This window comes from Ovis canadensis, chromosome 3 (assembly GCF_042477335.2).
Source record: "Ovis canadensis isolate MfBH-ARS-UI-01 breed Bighorn chromosome 3, ARS-UI_OviCan_v2, whole genome shotgun sequence".
Lineage (NCBI taxonomy): Eukaryota > Metazoa > Chordata > Mammalia > Artiodactyla > Bovidae > Ovis > Ovis canadensis.
Genome location: NC_091247.1, coordinates 44,939,367 through 44,967,029, shown reverse-complemented (window position 1 = coordinate 44,967,029; position 27,663 = coordinate 44,939,367). Strand labels below are relative to the sequence as shown.

General features: G+C 37.8%; 1 protein-coding gene and 1 non-coding gene across 13 annotated transcripts in view; one reads left to right on the top strand and one right to left on the bottom strand.

Moving 5' to 3' along the window:
• Window positions 1-27,663, bottom strand: part of WDPCP (WD repeat containing planar cell polarity effector) — a 604,312-nt gene that overhangs the window by 317,670 nt on the left and 258,979 nt on the right. For all 12 annotated transcript variants that reach the window (XM_069583054.1, XM_069583057.1, XM_069583055.1 and 9 more), the window contains 4 exons: window positions 25,622-25,736; window positions 23,207-23,340; window positions 19,497-19,688; window positions 2,875-3,484 (listed from right to left, as the gene is read on the bottom strand). In XM_069583054.1, coding sequence (XP_069439155.1) covers window positions 2,875-3,484; window positions 19,497-19,688; window positions 23,207-23,340; window positions 25,622-25,736 — 1,051 coding nt within the window. The remainder of the gene's footprint in view (window positions 1-2,874; window positions 3,485-19,496; window positions 19,689-23,206; window positions 23,341-25,621; window positions 25,737-27,663) is intronic.
• Window positions 27,339-27,410, top strand: TRNAR-ACG (transfer RNA arginine (anticodon ACG)). The gene has a single exon. It is a non-coding gene; the product is annotated as a tRNA-Arg (tRNA).

Below are 27,663 nucleotides of genomic sequence, written 5' to 3'. Positions count from 1 at the left end.
GTAAGTGGTTGGGTGGGTGGTGAGGAGCAGATAAAGTCAATGAAGTATCTATTAAAAGGGGAGATTCTCTGTTGAAAGGGCAAGAAGCTGATCACATGAGTTTAAAGAGAGCAGTGAAAGTTGGAAAAGGTGATGAAGAGAATGGAAAAGCTTTATTATCTAAGAAATACAACTAGGAACTCCTCTTTTTAAAATTAATCCCAGTTTACATATATGGAAATATGAATAATGATTGTTAGGTAAAGAAATTCTGATTACACACTGCCTCTACCTAGAAGGATGACACCTCTTGCTCCCTCCTGAGGAAGACATGTTAGTTTTTCACATTCTTATAGTAACAGTGGTGATGGCCTTTTCACCTCCAGTGGCATTTGTGTGATAATTATAAGGATTTAGAATGGAAGCTCTAGCCTTCAACAGAGTTTTCCTTCAACATTACACTAACTGACCTATTCTAAGAGTCAGACTCCAAAAATCTTAGCATATTGGCAGCAGCCACTGACACGTTTACATATGACAGCATTCTATTTTAAACTATGATCTATCTCAGCTTCTTAAATTGTACGCTACACCTTTCATGTCAAAATTTCCAAAGGCTTGCATAACAAGCATATGAAAAACATCTCATAAATGCTCTCTAGTGGGGAAACTGCACATGAAACTACCTGTTTATATATGCAGTAACTTGAATTATACATGAAAATTCCACATGGATGCCCAGAATCAGCACTGTGTTAATTCAAGAAGTATATTAAAATTTCTGGATGTATTTAGTAGCAGATCCTAAGAAAAATCTGTTCTTTAAACAGAGTTTTCTTTAAAAAAAAAAAAAGAAAGAAAGAAAAAGATCTGTTAGCTGGAATATACTGTTTCAAGGAATCTACTCTTCCTAGGAAAAATAATATATAATAAACAATAATCTTCTCAAAAATCTCAAAAACACTTCATTCTCAAAAATCCTGGGAAACTCCATGTTTTGTTCTTTTAAAGACCGTGTAAGACTGTAAAATTTCCCTATTCTATAAATCTTATAAGTCATAATGAAAATAAAATTTAAATGATAAATGTCAGTTGCAGAAGTTATCACCTTTTCATTTGAATGCTTGACTTCTATTGGATAATTCTCTTCCAAGAGACCTACTTGGGAAAAAGAGGTGACAGCCAACTCATTGCCTAATTGATTTAGGAACAGTGCCCAGGGAGATAGTCCAATTAAGTTTACAAGCTGGCAATTAGCAGGAAGCCCTCTAAATCCCTACACTGAGAGCCTGTTTACTTTAGTAAGAAGGCAAATGTGCTAGAGATAGGAAGAGAAAGCTGTGCTTTTTGCAAAGCTGTTGTGAGTAGGCCCACAAGGGAGGGCTGAAGAAAAGCTAGGTATATGTTAGTAGATTGCCTTCTTGTTTGACAGGTAACTGGGATACAGAGAGAGGGAGAGAGTTTCAACAAATATGCAAAACATCTAACATCCACTTTAATAAGTGTTGTGCGTGGAGACACACCACTATTAAACATGTAGTTGGGCAAAGTAGAACTGGATTATCTCATAATAAATGAGATTCCAAACATATTTTTATTGGATAATACTAATGTTATGAATGGATTTAGGTTCTTTTTTTTTTCATGTGAAAAGAACATAGGCCTCACTTATATCCCTGATAGCTTTCAAGTTAAGTCATTTTCATTAGATTTATTTCATTCGTTCTATTTCAGAGGCAAGTAGATCCATTAAAAACAAAAAGTAAACTGACAGTTACTTAAAAAACAATGTTTTTTAAAAACTTAACTTTGTGCCACAGAGCCAAATGTGTAAGGGGTTTTGAAATGTATCTACTTTTCTATGTTTTCAGGTTGCAATCAGTTCAGTTCAGTTCAGTCGCTCAGTCATGTCTGACTCTCTCCAGGCCTCCCTGTCCATCACCAACTCCCGGAGTTTACCCAAACTCATGTCCATCGAGTCAGTGATGCCATCCAGCCATCTCATCCTCTGTGGTCCCTTTCTCCTCCTGCCCTCAATCCCTCCCAGCATCAGGGTCTTTTCCAGCGAGTCAACTCTTTGCATAAGGTGGCCAAAGTATGGGAGTTTCAGCTTCAGCATCAGTCCTTCCAATGAACACCCAGGACTGATCTCCTTTAGGATGGACAATAATGTGCACTAATTGAAACATGATTTTTAAAACCTAAGCAAGTTCCTCTCAAGAATGTTAAATTATCAAAACTGCCTTAAAAATATCATATATTTAAGGACATAGCTGGTAATACAAACCTATAGAAGGCAAATAAAAATTATGTTGAAATAGTATACATTAATACATAATTTTCCTAATATTGAAATAATTTTTTGAATATTTTTATCTAAAAGAAAAACATAAAGTTACACAAATATCTTCAGCAAATTCTAACCAAGCATTTTCCTTCCTCTTCTTTTAAAACTCTTGTTTTACATATTTTCAATCTGGAAAGAAATGAACACTCATCTAAAATAACTTAATAGGAAAAGTATTATATCCCTACACACAGAATTTTACAATGGACATAGTAAGTACTTAAAAATATTCTCATATGTACTATTTCTTAAGGAATTTTTTTAGTAGCCAGTTTAGTTTGGAAAGCATCATATATGGACAGCTCAGGCTTTTTACTCATGTGATGGAAAATTAATGCAATTTCAAAATTTTTCAATATATAATGGACCTTGAGATTTTAGAAAATCATCCACAAAACTTTCTTAAGAAAACTACATGAAATGTTTGAAATGTAAGCATATTGATGGGATGAGAAACAAAAAAATCTACATTCCAGGAACAGTTTTACTGTCTTAATTATACTGTCATCATAAAAAAATTTATTTACTCACCAACTTCCTTGACTTACCAAGTTTAAACAGAAGTACACCCAAAGGTCCTCTGTCAAACCTGAGAAAGAGGAGATTATAGATGTCCCCACTTTCAAGCTTCTTAGAAACAACCTGAGGCGCTATCCACTGCATTTGAACAAGACTGCTGGAAACATCAAAGAATTTTTTGAATTGTAGAGTCTCCCTAGGTGAATTGTCTTCAGCCAAAAGCTGGATGTTAATAGGAGAAAGAGCCATATCAAATATTTGCAGCTCCCCTTGGTTACTGCCAACTAGCAGAATGGCCCCACTTGGGTGGCAGCTTACTAACGAAGGCAGAAGTTCAGCCTGAGCTAAGAGAGTCACTCTACGGTGAGTTTCGTAAAGAATTATTGAAGAATCTTCACAGCCCAGGATCAGTTTGTCTTCAGCAGCATTCCTGCAACAACTAATGGCCTTTGACTTAAGTGGTATTCTGGTGACTGATACACACTGGATTTTGTTCCGAACACATTCATAGATGCAGCTGTCAGCCATGGGCTCTTTGTCTACACTGATGGAGCACTCCACTGTCAACACTTGATTAGGATGTTTGGTGTCAAAGCGAACATCCAGTGGATCCCATTCTGTACGTACAGAACTCAGAACCTGTAAGAAATATAACAAGTATGTTCAGATAGACTGTGGTTTTTCTTCAGCTGTCACACATAGCACTGCATATTAATCTAGAATCCTACTGAATACAGTCAATTACCACCTTAAATATCAGCAACATATTAGCAGGTATGTATATATCTCATATAGAACATATATAAATGTGTGTGTGTGCACGTGCGCTGTCATGTCTGACTGTAGTCTGCCAGGTTCCTCTGTCCATGGGATTTCCCAGGCAAAGAGTATTGGAATGGGTTGCCATTTCTTTCTCCAGAGGATCTTCCTTGACCCAGGGATGGATCTCCTGTCTCCTGAGTCTCCTGCATAGGCAGGTGGACTGTTTACCACTGAGCTATATAGCACATACTGAGCACAGCTGCAGAAATTAAATTATAAAATTTTAACTTAAGCATTTTGTTTTAGAAAGTCTGTAAGTAACATACAGACAAATATTTCCTACAATATACAGAAACTAATAGAGTGGGCTTTTAGTAAAATAATACACCTAGCAGATTATCTAAAAACATCAGAAGTGTGATTTTTAAAGGATGAATAAAGGATTTTAACAATTCAGTTCATCTTCTTCCAACCCACTACCCCTGCTGATTCTAAAATTACTGGTAAATTATTTACCAGAAATATATTTCTAATTAGTAGTGTAAGAAATAAAAAATCAAAATGGTCCGTTTTCAAGAACATCTAGCATTGAGTGAGAGCTTGCTGATGTAATAGCCAATAGCTGATAGCCATAAGGGATACAAAACTAGAAAGTCTGGGCAAACAAAGGGAGGGTGAGATGCCTAAGATTTTCATGCAGGTTCATCCTACCGGTGAATTCAAAACCTAAGAACTGGAATAGGTACACAGAAAAGGAGGAAATAAGATGTGGCGGGGTGGTGGGAGGAGATCATAAAGAGGGAGGGAACAAACCTAGGTGACATCCAGGAAGACTGTTTACCCCTTGGTACTCAGCCAAAGAGGAACAGGGAGAGGGACTTGCATTCTAGGGATAAGATGCTCCCTGTAATGACTCTGGGTGTGCCTGCCCATCAGACACCAGATCTTGCAAGACCATCATTAAAGCCTTACTTCCATTCTTTGGGTTTGAGCTGGTGAGCGTGTTTCTCACAAGTAGGGCAGGGTAGGCAAAAGAAAAAACTTTAGAACTCTGTTAACATTCCTGTAGAAATATTTTGTTGTTGTTGTTTAGTTGCTAAGTCATGTCAGACTCTTTTGCAACCCCACGGACTGTAGCCCACCAGGCTCCTCTGTCCATGGGATTTCCGAGGAGTAGGTTGTCATTTCCTTCTCCAGGGGATCTTCCTGACACAGGGATTGAACTTGTGTCTCCTGCACTGGCAGGCAGATTCTTCTACCACTGATTTTATTGTCAGAAAAGATATGAAGGGTTGTTAAGTAGGTCAGTGATCAACAGAAAAAAATAAGAAGGTAATGTACTAGTTACAACCCAGAGGGATGATTCGGGGAGGGAGGAGGGAGGGGGGTTCAGGATGGGGAACACATGTATACCTGTGGCGGATTCATGTTGATGTATGGCAAAACCAATACAATACTGTAAAGTAATTAACCTCCAATTAAAATAAATAAATTTACATTAAAAAAAAGACCTGGTGAGTAATATGACTTATAATACTAGTGAGGCAAAATTTGAAAAGCATTTCTAGTGTGGAAAGGAAACGCAACAAGAATAATAAAGGAATAAAGCAGGCCATTCATCTTATTCATATGTAAATGTGGGAGGCCAAAAATCTGGAGAATGGTATCTGAGATCATTTTTAACACTGCTGAAAACCTCAAAATTAGATTTAGAAACATTACAAAGCACATGTCTACAAGAGACAGAATTTCACAGAACTCTGCATGTGTGTTTGTGCACTCGCAGAAGTTCTAAATCTGACGAAATAGGCCAGTATCTGAGTCAATAGTATTATACCAAGGTCATGTTCCAGGATTTGACAATGTACTGCAGTAATGTACATTACTGGGGCAAACGAGGGAAACTAGGCAAACTAGGGGGAAAAGTACAGGAAGGGAATATGCTTTTAGCCATTTTGGCAATTATTTTAGCAGTCTGGCTGTCTGGGGAGGCCTTTAGCTGTGAAAAGAAGAGAAGCTAAAAGCAAAGGAGAAAAGGAAAGATATAAGCATCTGAATGCAGAGTTCCAAAGAATAGCAAGAAGAGGTAAGAAAGCCTTCTTCAGTGATCAATGCAAAGAAATAGAGGAAAACAACAGAATGGGAAAGACTAGAGATCTCTTCAAGAAAATTAGAGATACCAAGGGAACATTTCGTGCAAAGATGGGCTTGATAAAGGACAGAAATGGTCTGGACCTAACAGAAGCAGAAGATATTAAGGAGAGGTGGCAAGAATACATGGAAGAACTGTACAAAAAAGATCTTCACAACCCAGATAATCACGATGGTGTGATCACTCATCTAGAGCCAGACATCCTAGAATGTGAAGTCAGGTGGGCCTTAGAAAGCATCACTATGAACAAAGCTAGTAGAGGTGATGGAATTCCAGTTGAGCTCTTTCAAATCCTGAAAGATGATGCTGTGAAAGTGCTGCACTCAATATGCCAGCACATTTGGAAAACTCAGCAGTGGCCACAGGACTGGAAAAGGTCAGTTTTCATTCCAATCCCAAAGAAAGGCAATGCAAAAGAATGCTCACACTACCACACAATGGCACTCATCTCACATGCTAGTAAAGTAATGCTCAAAATTCTCCAAGCCAGGCTTCAGCAATACGTGAACCGAGAACTTCCAGATGTTCAAGCTGGTTTTAGAAAAGGCAGAGAAACCAGAGATCAAATTGCCAACATCCGCTGGATCATGGAAAAAAGCAAGAGAGTTCCCGAAAAACATCTATTTCTGCTTTATTGACTATGCCAAAGCCTTTGACTGTGTGGATCACAATAAACTGTGGAAAATTCTGAAAAAGATGGGAATACCAGACCACCTGACCTGCCTCTTGAGAAATCTGTATGCAGGTCAGGAAGCAACAGTTAGAACTGGACATGGAACAACTGACTGGTTCCAAATAGGAAAAGGAGGATGTCAAGGCTGTATACTGTCACCCTGCTTATTTAACTTATATGCAGAGTACAGCATGAGAAATGCTGGACTGGAAGAAGCACAAGCTGGAATCAAAATTGCTGGGAGAAATATCAGTAACCTCAGATATGCAGATGACATCACCCTTATGGCAGAAAGTGAAGAAGAACTAACAAGCCTCTTGATGACAGTGAAAGAGGAAAGTGAAAAAGCTGGCTTTAAGCTCAACATTCAGAAAACGAAGATCATGGCATCCGATTCCACCACTTCATGGCAAATAGATAGGGAAAGAGTAGTAACAGTGAGAGACTTTATTTTGGGGGGCTCCAAAATCACTGCAGATGTGATTTTCATCGACTGCAGCCATGAAATTAAAAGACGCTTACTCCTTGTAAGGAACGTTACGACCAACCTAGACAGCATATTAAAAAGCAGAGACATTACTTTGTCAACAAAGGTCTGTCTAGTCAAGGCTATGGTTTTTCCAGTAGTCATGTATGGACATGAGAGTTGGACTATAAAGAAAGCTGAGCACCAAAGAATTGATATTTTTGAACTGTAGTGTTGGAGAAGACTCTTGAGAGTCAAAGGGACTGCAAGGAGATCCAACCAGTCCATGCTTATGGAAATCAGTCCTGATATTCATTTGGAAGGACTGATGTTGAAGTTGAAACTCCAATACTTTGGCTACCTGATGTGAAGAACTGACTTATTTGAGAAGACCTTGATGCTGGGAAAGACTGAAGGCAGAAGAAGGGGATGACAGAGGATGAGACGGTTAGATGGCATTACCAACTCAATGGACATGAGTCTGGGTAAACTCATTGGAAAAGACTTTGATGCTGGGAGGGACTGGGGGCAGGAGAAGAAGGGGACAACCAAGGATGAGATGGCTGGATGGCATCACTGACTCGACGGACGCGAGTCTGAGTGAACTCCAGGAGTTGGTGATGGACAGAGACATCTGGTGTGCTGCAGTCCATGGGATCGCAAAGAGTTGGACACGACTGAGCAACTGAACTGAACTGATGGTCTTCCTAGTGGTTACGTACAGTTGTGAGAACTAGACCATAAAGAGGGCAAAATGCCAAAGAATTGATGCCTGATGCCTTTAAACTGTGGTTTTGGAGAAGACTCCTGAAAATCTTTTCGATGGCAAGGATATCAAACCAGTCAATCTTAAGGAAGATCAACCCTGAATATTCACTGGAAAGACTAATGCTGAAGCTGAAGCTCCAATATTTTGGTCATCTGATGCGAACAGATGACTCATTGGAAAAGTCCCTGTAGCTGGAAAAGATTGGGGGCAGAAAGAGAAGAGGATGTCAGAGGATGAGATGGTTAGACAGCATCACCAATGCAATGAACATGAACTTGGGCAAACTCGAGGAGATGGTGAGGGACAGGGAGGCCTGGGCTGCTGCAGTCCATGGGGTCACAAGGCGTCAGACACAACAACAAGAGGCAGATTCTGACTGGTGTGAGATCATACCTCATTGTAGTTTTGATTTGCATTTCTCTAATAATTAGTGACGTTGAACATCTTTTCATGTGCCTATTGGCTATCTGTATGTCTCCTGTGGAGAAACATTTACTTCTTCTGCCCATTTTCTGATTGGGTTGGATTTTTTCTGATACTTAACTGCAGGGATGAGTTATCTACATATTTTGGAAATTAATCCCTTGGTAGCACAGTATGCAAATTTATTCTCCCAGTCCACTGGTGAAAGGTCTCCTTTGCATGAAAAAGTTTTTAAGTTTAATAAGGTGCCATTTGCATGCTTTTGTTTTTATTTCCAGTACTCGAGGAGACAGATCCCCCCAACAATATTACTGCAATTATATCAGAGTGTTCTGCCTATGTTTTCCTCTAGGAGCTTTACGGTTTCTATTCTTACATCTAGGTTTTTAATCGATTTTTATTTTATTCTTGTATATGGTGTTAAAGAATGTTCTAATTTTTTTTTTAGATATAGCTGTCCAGTTTTCCCAGCACCACATATTGAAGAAACTGTCTTTTCTCCATTGTGTAGTCTTGCCTCACTTGTCGCAAGTTAACTAACCATATGAACGTGGGTTTATTTCTGGGCTTTCCATCCTCTTCCACTGACCCATATATCTGTTTTTGTGCCACTACCATACTGTTTTGATTACTATAGCTTTGTAGTATAGTCGGATGTCAGGGCACCTGATTCCTTCAGCTCCATTTTTTTTCCTCAAGACTGATTTGGATATTCATGACCTTTTGTGCTTCCATACAAACTGTAAAAAAGTTTTATTCTAATTCTGTGAAAAATTCGGATAGGAATTGCATTGAATCTGTAGATTGCCTTGTATCAGTTCAGTTCAGTTCAGTTGCTCAGTCGTGTCCGACTCTTTGCGACCCCATGAATCGCAGCACGCCAGGCCTCCTTGTCCATCACCAATTCCCGGAGTTCACTCAAACTCGTGTCCATTGAGTCAGTGATGCCATCCAGCCATCTCATCCTCAGTCGTCCCCTTCTTCTCCTGCCCCCAATCCCTCCCAGCATCACAGTCTTTTCCAATGAGTCAACTCTTCGCATGAGGTGGCCAAAGTACTGGAGTTTCAGCCTTAGCATCATTCATTCCAAAGAAATCCCAAGGTTGATCTCCTTCAGAATGGACTGGTTGGATCTCCTTGCAGTCCAAGGGACTCTCAAGAGTCTTCTCCAACACCACAGTTCAAAAGCATCAATTCTTCGGTGCTCAGCCTTCTTCACAGTCCAACTCTCACATCCATACATGACTACTGGAAAAACCATTGCCTTGACTAGATGGACCTCAGTCGGAAAAGTAATGTCTCTGCTTTTGAATATACTATCTAGGTTAGTCATAACTTTTCTTCCAAGGAGTGTCTTTTAATTTCATGCCTTGTACAGTAGAGTTATTTTGACAATATTGATTCTTCCAATCCAAGAATGTAGTATATCTCTTCATCTGTTTGTGTCATCTTTGATTTCTTTCATAAGTATCTTATAGTTTTCTGAGTACATGTCTTTTGCCCCCTTATGTATTTCATTCTTTTTGATTCATCGGTGGGCTTTCCTAGTAGCTCAGCTGGTAAAGAATTTGCCTGCAATGCAGGAGACCCCAGTTCGATTCCTGGGTCAGGAAGATCCGCTATAAAAGGGATAGGCTACCCACTCCAGTATTCTTGGACTTCCCTGGTGGCTCAGAAGGAAAAGAATCCACTTGCAATGTGAGAGATCTGGGTTCAATCCCTGAGTTGGGAAGATCCCCTGGAGAAGGTAATGGCTACCCACTCCAGTATTCTGCCCTGGAAAATTCCATGCACAGAGGAGCCTGACAGGTTACAGTCCATGGGGTTGCCAAGAGTCGGACACAACTAAGCGACTTTCACTTAATGGTAAACAGTATTGTTTCCTTAATTTCTCTTTGTGAACTTCTGTTGTCAGCGTATAGGAATGCAAGAGATTTCTGTATTAATTTTGTATCCAGCAACTTTACCAGATTCATTGAAGAGCCTAGTAGTTTTCTGGTAGCATCTTTAGGATTCTCTTGTATAGTATCAGGTCAACAGCAAACAAAGACACTTTCACCTTTTCTTTTCCAATGTGGAATTCCTTTTCTTTCTTTTTCTTCTCTGACTGTCATAGCTAGGACTTCCAAAACTATGTTGAATAAAAGTGGCAAGAGTGGACATCACTGTCTTTTTCCTGATCCTAAAAGGAATGCTTTCAGATTTTCACTACTGAGTATGATGTTAGCTGTCTTTGTCATATATGACCTTTATTATAAGATATGTTCCCTTAATTGGAGAAGGAAATGGTAACCCACTCAACTATTCTTCCTGGGAAAATCCTATGGACAGAGAAGCCAGGTGGGCTACCATCCATGGAGTCGCAAAGAGTAAGACACAACTGAGAATGCACACATGTTCCTTTAGTACCTACTTTCTTGAGAGGTTTCTTTTAAAATCATAAACGGATGTTGAATTTTCTCAAAAGCTTTTACTTTATCTACTGAGCTAATCATATAGTTGTTATTCTTCAATTTGTTAATTCAATGTATCATATAGATTGGTGTATACTGAAAATCCTTGTATCCCTGGCATAAATCTCACTTGATCAAGGTGTATGGTTCTTATAATGTACTATTGGAGTCAGTTTGCCAGTATTTTGCTGATGATTTTTGTGTCTATGTTCATTGGTGATATAGGTCTGTAATTTTTTTCATATCCTTGGTTTTGGTATCTGGGTGATGGTGGCCATATAGAATGAGTTCAGAAATGTTCCACCCTCTGCAATATTTTATAATAGTTTCAGGATAGGTGTTAACTCTTTAAATGTTTGGTAGAGCCCACCTATGAAGCCATCTGTTCCTGGACTTTTGTTTGTTGGGAGATTTTAAACTACTGATTCAGTATCAGTACTGTAATTGATGTTTTCATATTTTCTATTTCTGGTTCAGTCTTCCAAGACTGTACTCTTATAAGAATCTGTCCAGTTCTTCTAGGCTGTACCAGTTTATTGGCATGTAGTTCCTTGCAGTAGTTTCTTATGATCCTTTGTCCTTCTGTCATAACTTCTTTTTCATTTTTGATTTTGATTTGGGCCCTCTCCCTTTTTTTCTTGATGAGTCTAGCTAAAGGTTTATCAGGTTTGCATATCTTCAAAGAACTAGCTTTTAGTGTTGTTGATCTTTTCTATTGGTTTTAGTCTCTATTTCATTGATTTCTGTCCTGATCTTTGTAATTTCTTTCATTATACTAACTTGGGGTTTCGTTTGTTTTTCGTTCTCTAGTTGTTTTAGGTGCAGGGTTAGGTTATTTACTTTAGATCTTTCTGGTTTCCTGAGGTAAGCTCGTGATCCCTTTAAACTTCCCTCTAAGAACTGCTTTTGGTGCATCCCATACCTTTTGGATGGAGAAGGCAATGGCACCCCACTCCAGTACTCTTGCCTGGCAAATCCCATCGACAGAGGAGCCTGCAGTCCATGGGGTCGCTGAGGGTCAGACACAACTGAGCGACTTCACTTTCACTTTTCACTTTCATGCATTGGAGAAGGAAATGACAACCCACTTCAGTGTTCTTGCCTGGAGAATCCCAGGGACGGGGGAGCCTGGTGGGCTGCCGTCTATGGGGTTGCACAGAGTCAGACACAACTAAAGCGACTTAGCAGCAGCAGCAGCAGCAGCAGCATACCTTTTGGATAATCTTGCTTTCTTTTTCATTTGTCTTTCAAAAAATATCTCATTTAATTTTTTAATTTCCTCTTTCATTTCTTCAGTGATTCAGAAACCAGACCTTATTGAATAAATCAAGAATTCCATGTTTGCAGCAGGAAATGCACAAGATAACCATGGACTATATTTTTATACCAGAGGGAAGCTACCCTCTGGTATAGGGTAGCTACCAGTAAAGGGAAGCTATCCATTACTAAGGTATGACAAGAAGAGAAGCCAACTCGAAGAGAATACCTTTGCTCTAGTTAAAGAATCTGTACTTCCAAAAATATAACAATTTATGAAACCCATTAAGTCAAATATGTCTAAATCCATGAGTTAATAATGTTATTTAAAAACAAAAACTAATTGATTACCTTCAGGGAGTGACAGAGAACCAATCCAATCTTGAAAACTAGTAAATAAAAGAAACAGACACTTATCCTGATCACACTATATGAATCCAGCTACTGGGAAAACACATAGGAGATGAGTAGAAGTGTCTCATTATAAAAGTATCCCAACTAATTAAAAAATAATGTCATTAGATATCACCATTTTGCAACCTCCATGAATTAATGGACCTAAGCACTGAGCATCAGTAGTTACTAAAAATAGAGAGTCAACCAAAAGAGAGAAATACAACCTAGCATCATATGCCTTCCAATTAAAAAACACTCCTTCACATACATTCTTGCCAAAACTGACCACTAACTTGCAGAATTTTTAAAAGACAAAGAAGCATGCTGAACCACATCATGATGATGGAACCAACAAAATCCAGACTGTGGGACACTACAGTTTCAACAGATAACTTTCAATGAAAAACATAAAAAAAGAGAGTGGAGCGGGAACTTGCAGACTAAAAAGAGATTTCAAAGACACATTAACATGTTTTAGGACTCCCCTGGCGGTCCAGTGGTTAAGAATTCACCTGTCAATGCAGAGGACATGGGACTGGTAAGATTCCACATGCTGCAAGGCAAGTAAGCCTGTGCACCACAACTATTGAGCCAGTCGGTGGCTCTAGAGCCTGCATGCAACAACTAACTGAAGCCCACAGGCTCTAGAGCCTACGCTCTGCAATAAGAGAAGACATCTCAATGAGAAGTCTGCCTCACTGCAATTAGCGAGTAGTCCCTGCTCCCTGCAACTACAGGAAGTCCCACATAGCAACAAAGACCCAGTGTAGCCAAAAATAAATAAATGAAAGACATATTAGCATGTTTTAAATAGATAATATTAAACTGCAGTTTTGTGAGATACACACTTAGGTGATATATGAGAAAAAGTGTAAAAGTCACAACAGAGGATACTCTGGGGGACTAGGGAAGGGTTGAGATTAAAACAGAGTAAGTACATAGCACTATTTCTGGTGCCTGGGAAAGTCTATTTCTTGACCTGAGTGTGGTTACAGGGGTGTTTCTTTAGTAAAAGCTCATTAAATTATATATCTTGTCCCTATGGTTTTCCTTACTGTACTTTATAATAAAGAGATTACAACAACCTCATCATCCCTAAGATAGAAAATCTTGGTTATTTAGTTGAAAAATAACACAATATATACATCTCTTTGGAAGAGATGTCTCTGAAATATTCTGGCTTTTCAGGTGAATGATATGTAATGCTTTCTAAATGCTTCTTTTATCAAATTACACTGTATTAAAAGTAGGTCACATTTTTACTTTCTCATCAATTGACTGCTCCTCTAAATCATTCCTTGACAACATGTTTTAAGGTTTAATAGCTCTGCTAATATGTTTTTTATTAATTTGGTTAAACAGATTCAAGTGGCCTTCTCTGAATAAGATATCTTGAAATTATTGCCATACTCAGAAAGCTTTATCGAATGCTTATAGCTGAAAAGTTAAAATATCTACTCAAATAAGATAACAGAAAAGTAAGTTGGGTGGTCATCACATTTTTGACAAAGTTAATGAATTAAATATTTCTAGGATGATAGTACGGAGAAAGCAATGGCACCCCATTCCAGTACTCCTGCCTGGAAAATCCCATGGACAGGGGAGCCTCGTAGGCTGCAGTCCATGGGGTTGCGAACTGTCGGACACGACTGAGCGACTTCACTTTCACTTTTCACTTTCCTGCATTGGAGAAGGAAATGGCAATCCACTAGAGTGTTCTTGCCTGGAGAATCCCAGAGATGGGGGAGCCTGGTGGGCTGCTGTCTATGGGGTCTCACAGAGTCGGACATTACTGAAGCGACTTAGCAGCAGCAGCAGGATGATAGTAATTACTTTTTCCAAAAGTAAATATAGAGAGTGTGCTCAGCCACTCAGTCATGTCCAACTCTTTGCGACCCCATGGACTGAAGCCTGTTGGGCTCCTCTGTCCATAGGACTTTCCAGGCAAGAATACTAGAATGGGTTGCCATTTCCTACTCCAGGGGATCTTAAGCATATATGTGTTAGTCACTCAGTCGTGTCTGACTCTTTGTGTAGCCTGCCAGGCTTCTCTGTCCATGGAATTCTCCAAGCAAGAATACTAGAGTGGATTGCCATTCCCTTCTCCAGCGGATCTTCCCAACCCAGGGATCAAACCCTGGTCTCCTGCATTGCAGGCAGATTGTTTATGTTTGAGCTACAGGGAAGTCCTATATTAAATAAAAAGGACTACTGTGTTATGTATGAGAATAAACACAAATACCACAGAAAACTATTTTTAAATGAATTTTATAGATAAAAATGTTTTTCTTCATCCTAGTTATTGTGCATTTTTCAAAACCATCTTTTTCCCAGACAATAAAAATCTCTCTTGTTCTACGTTTCTAATTAAGATATGTACTGTTGTTTAGAACTCTGTGGTGTGCAATTAGACCTGCAGTTTTCTAATATCCATAAAATAAATTTTAAAACGTTCTTCCTCTGAAAGACAGATAATTCAGTAACAGAGAGCTTATTTCTGTTTTCTTTGTTTTTCTTTTTTTCCTCTTCAGCTGCTTGGTAAGCCAATTTTCTACTTAGAGTCTACTATTAGAACACTCATTTGGTTCAGTATGTGGGCTTTATCCTTTCCATGGTCTGTTATGCAAAAGAGATGGCTTTATACAATTTTTTCAGTCTGTTGTAAAGCAGTGGTTCTCAACTTGGATGCACATGAGAATCACCTAGGGAAGCTGTAAAAGAATAATGATGCTGCCTCCCCCTCTGGAGATTCTGATGTAATTGGTCTGGGTGCATCCCTTTGTAAAAGCTCTGTAGGTGACTGTAATGTGTTGCCAAGGCTAGGAACCACTACTCTAGGATCTTGCCACAGTCCAAATAAAAGCTTATTATCTTTTCTGATTGAAATTGGATGGGAAATGATTTTTTTTAAATTCTGTCATTTAATAGATACAAAGATTAAATTTCTTCTTTATAAAGTTGCTACTTTTGTAGTCTGACTTTTAGGGTTTAAGAGTATATTGTATCTCTTATTCTGAAGATTAGTGTAAGAAGTTTATTGGTTGCTAGTGAAAAATATTTAAAGATATATGCCCAAATATTACCTTTATAAACTAGTAGTTTTAGTTCACGTTTTCCTAAAAAATATGCTACAATTCATGGTTAAAGACTGTCTTTATACACACAGAAAGAAACAATTATTTCCCCAGACAATTATTCCAAAAGACATTCACTTTTTTGCATTTAGAAGTACACATGAGGTTCTGAAAAAAAAATCTTTATTAATTTTTCCAACAATTTAATTTTGATAGATTGAAAGGACCAAATCTAAGACAGAAGTTACTTGATAAAAGAATTATTCTATATCTTAATATATTAAGATAAATATATACAGTCAGTGGTGATAAGTAAAAATCAGGTACAAATATCATATAAAACTTAATGAAAATCTATTCAAATACTTAAACAAGATGGATAATTTTCCAAAAACACAAAATAAGGAAAATGACTCAAGGAAACAACAGAATTCCTGAAAACCAACCACTGGAAAACTGAATCAGTGATAAAAAAATAAATCTATCTTCCTTAAAAGATAGCACACCCAGATGCTTTTATGTGTTTTACCAAACATTCAAGTATCACATATTTCTTTTGGTACTGTTTCACAGAGGAGAAAAGAGAAAAGCTAGTCAAATCACTCCACAAGGCTAGTACAATTTTGATATGAAACTTAGGACAGTAACCAAAAAAAAAGGTAAAACTGTGTACCAACCTTGCTGCTGCTGCTGCCGCTAAGTCGCTTCAGTCGTATCCAACTGTGCGACCCTATAGACGGCAGCCCACCAGGCTCCCCTGTCTCTGGGATTTTCCAAGCAAGAACGCTGGAGTGGGTTGCCATTTCCTTCTCCAATGCAGGAAAGTGAAAAGTGAAAGTGAAGTCACTCAGTCATGTCTGACTCCTAGCGACCCCATGGACTGCAGCCTACCAGGCTCCTCCGTCCATGGGATTTGCCAGGCAAGAGTACTGGAGTGGAGTGCCATTGCCTTCTCCATACCAACCTTGAGCAAGTTGTAAATCCTCTTTGAAAGTTCCCCCTTATTATCTCTCTAGGTAAAAACAGTCATTTCCCACTGGTTCCTGTACTGCTAACATATATCCACAGTACTTTAACACTTTAGTGTACGCACGTGTTTTCATATTTGTCTCTCACTGGTAGACACTAAGACCCTTGCAGGCAGGGAAAGCTTTGTATTCATATCCTCTGGCACGAAATACAGTGCTTATGGCTTCCCAGGTCACTCAGTGGTAAAAAATTCACCTGACAATGCAGGAGACATGGGTTTGATCCCTGCGATGGGAAGATCCCCTGGAGGAAGAAATGGCAACCCACTCCAGTATTCCTGCCTGGGAGATCCCAGGGACAGAGGAGCCTGGTGAGCTATAGTCCATGGGACTGCAAAAGTGTAGTACAGGACTTAGGGACTAAACAGCAACAGCTACTCCATGGTCATGCTCAACAGCTGATGAATGATGTGAAGAGAGAAAGAGTGAAAGTGTTAGTTCCATCGTGTCTGTTTCTTTGTGACTCCATGGACTTTAGCCCACCAGGCTTCTCTATCCATGGAATTCTCCAGGCAAGAATTCTGGAGTGGGTTGCCATTCCCTTCTCCAGGGGATCTTCCTGACTCAGTGATTGAACCCAGGTCTCCTGCATGGCAGACCAGTTCTTTACTGTCTGAGCCACTAGGGAAGCCCCAATATTGGAGTGGGTTGCCATGTCCTCCCTCCAGGGGATCTTCCCAACCCAAGGATCAAACCCAGGTCTCCTGCATTGCAGGAGGATTCTTTACTTTTTGAGCCATCAAGGAAGCCCAAGAATACTGGAGTGAGTAGCCTATCCCTTCTCCAGGAGAACTTCCCGACCCAGGGATTGAACCAGGGTCTCCTGTATTGCAGGGGGATTCTCTACCAGCTGAGCTACCCGGGAAGCCCAGGGAAGGGCATTTCAGGTAGAAATACCTGTAATCTGTACAGGTGTGCACTGCTTGCATGCTCAGTTGTGTCTGACTCTTTGCAACCCCATGGACTATAGCCTGCCAGGCTCTTTTGTCCATGGAATTTTCCAGGCAAGAATACTGGAGTGGGTTGCCATTTCCTACTTGAAACTTGTACAAGCAGAAGGTGAGAAATAAAGAAGCAGTGAGTACATCATTTGGCTAGAACATAGATTTGTATAAAGAAATAACATTGGCACAGTAGGTCACGACCAGCCGGGGCAAGGGGGTGCTTTTCAGTGTGGAAGTTAAGTTTAGCTGAAAATCTAATGAATGCATTTGAATAAGCAATGGCAAAATCAGACCTGTGCTTCAGAATTCAGATGAGTACTTTTTTTTTGAGCTGCCTGGGACCCATATAGTTTAAATCCATCATTTTAAAAATTAGAAAACTACAGTCAGGGTAGGTGATCTACCCAAGACCAAAGAATGTATCATTAGTTAAAAGCAGGCTGAACCTTACAGGAGTAAACTTGATTCAAGTCACACAGTATATGGTCCAACCAATAGGCAAACTGAGGTTTATCGAACCACAAAGTCCATAAACTAGACACAGGGGATGAAGTATGTGGACCATATGTATATACCCTTTTCAAACAGTCCTAATTTCAGGTAATAAGTTCATTTCAATAAAGGTAATTTGTGTACTGTAAAACTAAAGGTTGATTTATGCTTTTTTTTTTTTTTACTTTTATTGTAAGACAGAACATTTAAAAGAATTCTAGTTGGCTTTATTACTGAAGTCATTTTGATTAGGGCTTCTAGTCAGTTAGCTTCTAGATCCAAGATCAGTATGATGGTAGGCACGAACAGGAAGTGAATAGGAATAAAGTACTTCTTTATCCTTACAAAATCCATACCTGGAGCATTAAAAGTGGTCTTAGTTACTACAACAAAATTGGAAAAGTTCCAGAAAAAGGTAAATTAATTAAAAAGGGCTCTTCAGTCTTAAAAGATAGCCTGTAAGTTTGTAAAATCAGAAGAGGTAAGTGGGGGATAGAGAAAACTTGTACTTGTTCATTATCTCAGAACACTAATTCTGAAAAATACTTCTTAAAGTCTAAAAGATAATGGATTTAGAGAAAATACAGGAACATACAATTTTACCTAGACAAAACATACCATTTTATCCACTGAAAAACCACGTTGAGGAGGTTGTTTTTTCAGTTTAAAGTTACATTAAGAAAACAGAATTTCAGACTCAAAAGTACTGATACAAGATTAAAATATCCACAGGTTCATGATAATGAATGATGATGGAACATTTTCAGAAATAGATAGGGTGAGATCTCATATACACTTCCTAGATTATCCCTTTTGGTGTCTGTGTCCCAGGCAGGACACTAGATCGAGAAGGCTGCTCCTCTAAGGCCCTCCTTACAAATCCTTGCCCCAAGCCATGGTTTGGCACCACAGAGTCTTATAGAAAACAGGCATTTGACTACTGTTTGCTAACTGACTGCTGCTAAGTCGCTTCAGTCGTGTCCGACTCTGTGCGACCCCAGAGATGGCAGCCTACCAGGCTCTTCTGTCCCTGGGATTCTCTAGGCAAGAACACCGGAGTGGGTTGCCATTTCCTTCTCCAAGGCATGAGAGTGAAAAGTGAAAGTGAAGTTGCTCAGTCGTCTCCAACTTCACGATCCCATGGACTGCAGCCCACCAGGCTCCTCCATCCACGGGATTTTCCAAGCAAGAATACTGGAGTGGGGTGCCATTGCCTTGTCCGACTAACTGATGTTTAAAGAAGGTGGTTAATAACACAGCTTTGAAAGGCATGAAATCATGAGCAAACAGTAATGACAGCACTAATAATGATAATGACAAGAATCACAATAGTAATTGAGACTATTAATTAATACATGTAATAATAGCATTACATCATTATTGCTCTAAATGCATCTATTAACTTGGATATCTTCATTCACTCTGTTTTTCAAATAATGAAACCACAGCACATAGAGGTTAGTAATCTGCTCAAGGAATAGTAATCTACCTCAAGAGAGGTAGGTAGTGGCAGAGCTAGGATTTGAACCCAGAAGCTTGTGCTAATTATCACTATGGTATTCGGGCGAGTCCTGAAACTGTCTGTGGATCCTCCAGATGTGATACTTTAAAGGATCCCATATCATATGTAATTACTTTTGTTGAATATTTGGAAAACTAATTATAGACTTTTAAAAGTATTTATACTTATTTCAGAATAGGAAACTAATAACCCTACTTTAGTTTCTCTTCAACAAAATGTATATATTTGCTTTAGATTTACCTCCAGCTTTCCTTGAGCATAACTCAGGAGCAGCAAATTGGCTCTGTCCTTCTCAGAAGAAATGGGGGTCCAAGGCCAAGCATCATCACTGACCAGTGGCCACCAGCAAACAACTCTATCTTGAACACAATTGATAGCTAGACGACGCTGTGTTGTCCTATTTACTGGGCCAGGGATTTCATAATAGGAAATCTAATGGTTTAAAAAAAAAAAGACAAGGATCATTTTTAAAAGGCAAAATCCTCAAAGTATTACAAAAATTAAAGCATCTGTAAATGTAGATAAATGCAAGTAAATATGCATGTTAAACATGTGCTTAAGGAGGTGTCAGAATTTACCAAATTCTTTTGACACATACATAAAAAAGACATATGTTCAAAATTCTCCCCATTTTTAGCAGAGGAAAGGAAAAGGAAAAATGTGAGTTGGGGAGGAATTGGCCATAGCAATCCCAATCAATACCAAAATGTACAGTCATGGTTGCTTGACAGCATCGACCTACACATAGGATTGAAGACCAGCTATATTAAATGACAGGTTCAGTATTGCTGACCAAGAGTGTCGGACTACTGTTTAAGACATAACATGTTAACAGTGACTGACAACAACAAAAGGAAAGACAACTTGAGGCAAATATCGCTTTAAAGACATGTATACAAAAATTCTGCATAAAGGGATAAGCCACAGCATCATGTGTAAAAGTTTATGCAGCTTCTGAGAATTATGCTTTTTTTTTCTTAGGACGGATTTGTAGAATTTATTATTCAAACTATGTTATTTTGGAACATGGTTATTTGAAAACATAAGCACGGCACCATCTGGGTGACACATGCCAAGGAAATATAGATTGCACCGTATTTCTGCTTAAGGAATTAATGGAAGGTTGATAGCTTGGAAGCAGAAAATAAAAAAAAAAAAAAAAACTATCTTGCCATTGCTGGTCAGCAATAATCGAACCACTTTCTGGGGATTAAGCGCATGGCTAAGCCTACTGGACCAGACACTAGCAAAGGGCAGGGGGTCTTCTTATCAGAGAAATGCTTCTGGAGCCAGTCTCACTACATGACAGATTGCTTTCATATTCCTGTCTGCAAGGCAACAAAGGATGGCAGTAATGCGATAATGCCAGAGTGCAATGGGTGTTAAGAACCCGTTGCATTTATGTATTGTATTTAGTAAATAATCAGGCTCATCCAAATTGTGATCTCACCACTCAACCAAGGCCATTAAAATCAAGGTTAATGCTTTAATAATCCTCTATTTTTTTTTAATATGGTCAAAAGGAACCCTTTTCTATTTGCATGGCCATAATATTATTGACCTCTTCATCCTCTGAATGCACATCAAAAGGAACTGAAATCAAAGTAATTACCAGTGTTGTTCTCTCATGGTAAACATTTAACTCCTTGCACTGTCCCTTCACTGTTAAATAAATTGAACTGGATTTTTAAAATGTAGACAGGAAAACTTGCTAAAGGTCAATAATTTCATGATATTTCCCCTACATTTTTCTCTGTGAAAACTGTTTCAGTCTAAAAGAGCTAAATTATGATATAGCTGTAAAGAAGAGCAGGATTGTAATACTCTACACTATTTCCTTGTTTTAAAATCCAAATGGGCAATGACAGACAACACAAATTACTTTATGCTCTAAAGTGCAAATTCTTATATTTAAGTTCTCAATATCACTATTTTAACTAGCTATCTTCTCATTTGAGGGAAATATCACAATGAAATTGCTAAGTCCTTAAAAATACACAAACAGTATTTTGATATCCTACCTAGCATTTATACATGTTACTTAAGAACTTCTATATAAGAAAACAGAGTTAAAACAAGAGGCTGCCACTTTCAATCCTCACATAATGTAAATTATGTATGTTATCTGAAATTTAATGTTTGTTTTGAGTATTAATGGTTTACTATTCTATCACAATGGTCAAGAGGGCAAGTGAAATGAACAAGTTACTTAAAATGTCCTTCCAATATATAAATGGCAGTTTTTATCAAATATTAAATCAAATATTAAATACTAATTTAAAATATTGAACCAGAAGATAAAATCCATGGGTTTTCCAGAGGGAAGCAGGCTACTTCTTCTCTAATGTAAAGAAATGACATGGAGTGCTTATGATTTTAATTTCTCATATCTAATGACAGAATGAACAAATATGTAACTCCCTTACTCAAGGTGCAGGACCCATATACTCAGTCTATTTTTCACATCTTTTCATCAGAAAAGATGACATCCTAACAGTGTCTCTCTGCTCTCATTAATGAGGAGCTACTATCCTTAAGCTGAGAAGACTCTGCCAAACTACCCACCACTCTGAAGATCAAGAAAGTAGGCATACAAAATTTTATGTAAATGCATTAAAAACAGTCACTTTAATAGTTAATGCATTAAAAGTAATGCATACTGGTGCATTTTAAAGACCAGTATTAGTAAATTAACAACATTTCAAGGAAAGCTAGCCATTTTGGAAAACAGAATTCCATTAGGAATGTTAAACCATTTTTTACTAGACAAAATGTATGAGTACTACAGATTTTCAGTTTAAAAGAATCAATATTATATGAAGTGTTATAGAAGCAATACAAGGCTTGCAAACAAAACCAAATTATAGTTTATTACCATGATGAAAAAGTTAATATATTTTATCCCATGTTAAAAATCTTTTTTATGAGTAGATTTTTCCAATAAATAAAATGAAATCCTCCCACACCACTACTAACTCAGTCACAGTAAGAAATAACCCAAAAGAACCCCAAAGGGCAAAAGGTTAGGTCAAATACTATTAGACTTTTCAAACACACACACACAGTTTCAAGCCACAAAGCTGGCTTTTAAGAATCTTTGCCCCTGTTATAGACACTCCTGGTACAGTGTAAGTGTGCATCTTTTTTAAGGAAGCTGTAGATCAGTCTCGTTCCCAGTGAACAGTGAACTGTCTCAAATCCACGTCACAGAGGCTGGATCAATCTTGCAAACACAAGTCACTGCTGAAAAGAGGCCTTGAACTGAAACAGCCTGGAAAATGTATGAGATACTCATTCTAGCAGAGAGTATGCCTTCCAAGCAGTTAGAATGTAATGTGGCAAAACTTAAATTAAACACATCATTTAAAATAAAAATCCTGCCTTAACAGATGTAAAGTCCCTGATACAAGGAAACAAATTACCTGGAGTTACTGAAGGGAAAGAGACTAACACATGAAGGAGATTTCTTTTTGCATTTTTCTCCACAGTTAAAGCTGGATATTGGGAGGAGGGGGATCTTCCCACTCCTTGTTTATTACACTTTTCTATTAACCTTTGAAAGTGTTGTCTTCTTTCTTGTGAAATGGAAGCAAGAGCAGCTATCCTTGCCTAGAATAGTGATACGGGGTCTTAGGGAAAAATGAGAATGGTATATATACTACTACCAGCAAGAAAACCATTTTCAAATGTGTAACTTGCCTCTATTATCTTTCTGATTTCCATCAGTACGATGTAAACTGCTCCAAGCATGCCACTGTTAGACCCCCATAATGAGAGTAAAAAAAGAAAACTTTGGATGGCCACAATCAAGCTTAATCCTATACTATGAATAACTCTGGTTTTTCTGAAATCCATAATCATTTAAGAAAAATGAGCATAACATCAACTCAAGCAATACTCTAGCATACCTTAATAATTAACAATATGACCATATACATTCAAATCTCTACCTTATAATCCAAGGCTGAGAGCTTTTCCAGTCTTTTGTTTATATCAGGAGAGCTCCTCTTCTTGGCAAACTGAATAAAACATAGTTTGTTTTGTGCCAAAAATGATAAGATGATGAAGCTGTCTGTGAGAAGAGCTTAAAAAAAAAAAAGACTTGATAATACTATCAAGTACTAAGTTAGAATAAAATAATAACAAATTAATAGTTTCTTCTACTGAAATGTTACAAAAAGCTATTTTCAGAAGATAAATGAATATTAATTGAAATAACTGAAGTCTCCTAAATATCATTGTGGACATTTCCCAACGATAATAAAGATACTAGAAAGAAACAACAATAATCAATCTAATCATGCATGGATTTGATATTTTTCCTTTCCATGAGACCATTTCAATATACACTGATATTTGGGGACAACCTACAAATGAGATGTATTTGGAATAAAGGTCGGAAAAGCATAAAACCCTGTTTCATATCTGAACGTAAAGATAAAAACACTTATTTGTACTTAGCCTTTAATCCTGTATTTATATGATACAAACCATCTGAGAATAAACTGGATTTATTAGAGGATACAGATCAGTGTTCTCCACCAATTTTTTTAAAAAATTTTCACCAATGAACTTTCTTTCTGAAAGTACACTAGCTGAATGAATTAAAACATATTACACCCAATATGCATATTATATACTTGATATAATACTTGATAATGAAGATTAGCAAAAACATTTCTGCAGCTATATTTCTAAAGCACACAGTTAATTAATTTGCATTTGGGTTACATAAAGAGCTATTAATGTTATAAAAAATACTGATTAAAAACATGTAGTAGGAATTTGAGAAATGTTTTACATTGTTCCCAGCAAAAAGAAGTTATTGAATGTTTTATATATATTTCTTTACTTCCATATCCCTGGCTGTGCAAGCAGTAACCACAGTAGATCTACATAATTATAGGAGAATCTGGAGAACTGCCAAGAAATCCCATTGTTATCATGTACTCATGAGAATGTATGTATTATTTGTGGTTTAAAGAAACAAGTGAAAAAAGATATCTCAGCAACATGAACAGTTTTGGAGGTCTCCTTTTAATTCTAATGGAGGACCACCAAAATGACAAAATCATCACAGCCACTATTTTACTTGCAGAGTCAATGAAGGGGTCAATTGTTAGACATATGAAAACAGAACCTCTTCCACAGGGAAGCTTCCTTAGCACCATAATCCTACAAGGAAGAGGACGTGGCATACTCATAACCCTACCCCCAGCTTATCATTATCAGGAATACTACTAATGATAGCCACGCTGCAGAGTGCTTTTCTCTAAGAAATTGTGTCTGCATTATTCAGAGATATTAGCGAGCACACACTAGGGTTTCTATAATCTTGCCTCTGTCCTTTCCATTAGACCACACTTTTGATTATTCAATTTAAGATATGGATAATTTTCAATCTCTAATGATAATGCAATCTGTTTCTTTTTTTAAATTTATTTAATTGGAGGCTAATTACTTTACAATATTGTACTGGTTTAGCAATGTGTTTCTTATGCAGTCTGTTTCTTAGGCCTTTTTTTTTTTTTTTTACCTTGAATTAAACTGCAATCTTAAAACTTTAGGAGTCAGCACACTATAATGCAAAGGAAATGGGTTCAGATTTCAGCTCAGTCATTTTGGGGCTATTCCTTAGTATCTCATTGGTGGGCATGTTCATCAGTATCTCAGCTTCAATTTCCTTATCTATTAAACAGAAATAACTATATCTTACAAAGAATAGTTGTTTTAATTAAATTATATAGGTAGGCTGGCACAGCAAAGAGCCTTCTAAGGATTAATAAATGTCAGTATGTTACCTTTTCAGTAACTGGCTTAAAGTCTTCATGTTCTTTGTAGCAATTATATACTAACTGTGATATCACTTTACAGGATTCAGATTTATCTGGTATTTTTGGCATTGATTTTTATTTTTAGAAATACTGCTTAAACTCTCTCAGAAGTTAGTATTCATAGACTTTGGTAACAAAGAATGTCCTAAGAGCCAAAGAACAGATTTTGTTTTTGTTTTTGTATTAAGTAGCTATGCTGACAAATTGGGGTTATTTATTCAAATTCATGTGAAAGTGAAAAATATTTGAAATGTCAACACACCAAACAAAAAACCCACCTCTTTAGAAAATAGGTTCACTTTTTTAAGGAAACAGTAAAAAAAATACCCAAGAATACTAACAATTGACAAAAACTTTGACATTAAATATTAGTTAAAACTCATACTGGTCCCAGGGTTGTAACTATGCCATTACAAGCAATTACTTGTGTTTTCAAGTCCCTAGTGGTAATAATTAGTCTACCTGTTGACACAGTATTTCTTCTGCCCCACTGTTAATGTAGGCAATTGATTTGCACATGGGGGTAATTACCATCACTGATGGTGTCGGAGATGAGCTTCCCCACCAGGCTTCTGTCAATCACCACTTTCTCCAGCTGCGGCCCGGAAAGGCTTAGGGACACCAGCACACCTGAACCAAAGAGGAGCTAAAAACAGGTAAAGGGAGAGAGGCAGAGGGAGATATACCAAGAATTAGAATCTTTTAAAAATTTCTCCCCAAATGTACAACTTACAGATATGTACGTGGAATTATAAAGAGTTCTTTGAAAACCAATCATTGACATTCTGAGTAAAAAAATACAGGTGGTTAAGTGGTGGAACACAGTTAAGTGCACTGATCAGTGCTATATGAAGAAACTGAATTTAGTCCATGTTTATTAGAAGTGTAATCTTTTAAATACTTGGAAAATAATCATGTTTATGAAAAAACTTCCTTGCACTGCATTCAGAGATGTGATGTGTCTTACTGAAATGTTTTCAAAGATTACTATTTATATTAGTAATTAAAAGAAGATTTCTTAACATTTGAGTAGGCGTTGCTACATACTAAACAGCAATCATCATTACAATGTTAACACCAAGTATTATGATTTATCTGGAATTTAAACTCCTTGAAATAAAGATCATGTCTAAAATATTAAAATACATGTAAATCCAAGGCAATTAAAGCACAATGTTAAACGTTAAAATTCATAAATAAGTACCACATACCAGAAATAACTTCTCAAGGAGAGATAAACACAGTAAAGTATGCAGGCTTTATTAATATTAGTGTTCACCCAACCACCCAACAAAAGATGTCTGGATATCACCATTATGGTTTTATACTGCTCCTTTTCATTTGTGGCAGTATAATTCATTCATCTCCAAATGTTTAAAACTTCTGAAAGGACTATGCATATGTGTATGCTTGTTATCTATGAGATTATGAAATATCAACATTGGAAGAAATTGTTTCACCTTCAAGGCAACAGACTCAAAGCAGATGAATCATGTAATAGCATATGGTATAAGAAGAAAAAAACCAATTGTCAGTAAACTAATCAGGAACATGCTAGCCAAATCTAAAGACAACTATGATTTTAAACAAAACAGGGGAATTCCCCACCTACCTAGGCATCATGTCCCAGCTAGAGAGGATGATTCTGTGACAAGACATACTGGGACATGTGTGAACAATGAGCAGCATGAGGGACCAGGTGATTATTATATTTAAAAAAGATGACTATTCCCCTACTGTCTGACAGATTCCAGGCATATGAACCAGAAAAGAAACTGAAGGGCCCCATGTGATTAAGTTCAGTTCAGTTCAGTCGCTCAGTCGTGTCCGACTCTTTTCCACCCCATGAATCACAGCACGCCAGGCTTCCCTGTCCGTCACCAACTCCCGGAGTTCACGCAAACTCATCAGGTGATTAAAGGAACTGTCAATTTCATGTTAATGTACCCCACAGGGGCCAGAAGGCAGGGGAAAGGATAACTTAACTTTATTGGTATGGGAGACTAATAAGAGAAAGTGAAGACACGTTTGTTTCAAGAATTTCAAACTACTTCATAAATTAATTAATCTCTACTTAATTATGAATTATATCCAGCCACACCATAGACCTTGATGACTAACACTGATATTTTCCTTTTAGGGAATACCCCCATAACAATATAACATGTGGTCTTTACCCCTACATTCTCCCTTCTCAAGCAGGCAATTTTAGGGTCATCTTTCATATCTGGTTCTCCCCCTTAGGACTTCCCTGGTGGCTCAGATGGTAAAGCGTCTGTCTACGATGCGGGAGACCCAGGTTCGATCCCTGGGTTGGGAAGATCCCTTGGAGAAGGAAATGGCAATCCACTCCAGTACTATTGCCTGGAAAATCCCATGGACAGAGGAGCCTGGTAGGCTATAGTCCATGGGGTCGCAGAGAGTCGGACACGACTGAGCAACTTCACGTTCATGTTCTCGCCCTTATAATAGTTTTTTCTCCCCTCATTTATTCAATCTCTTCCTCATTTATTCAGAAAAGTGAAGTCACTCAGTCATGTCTGACTCTTTGTGACCCCATGGACTGTAGCCTA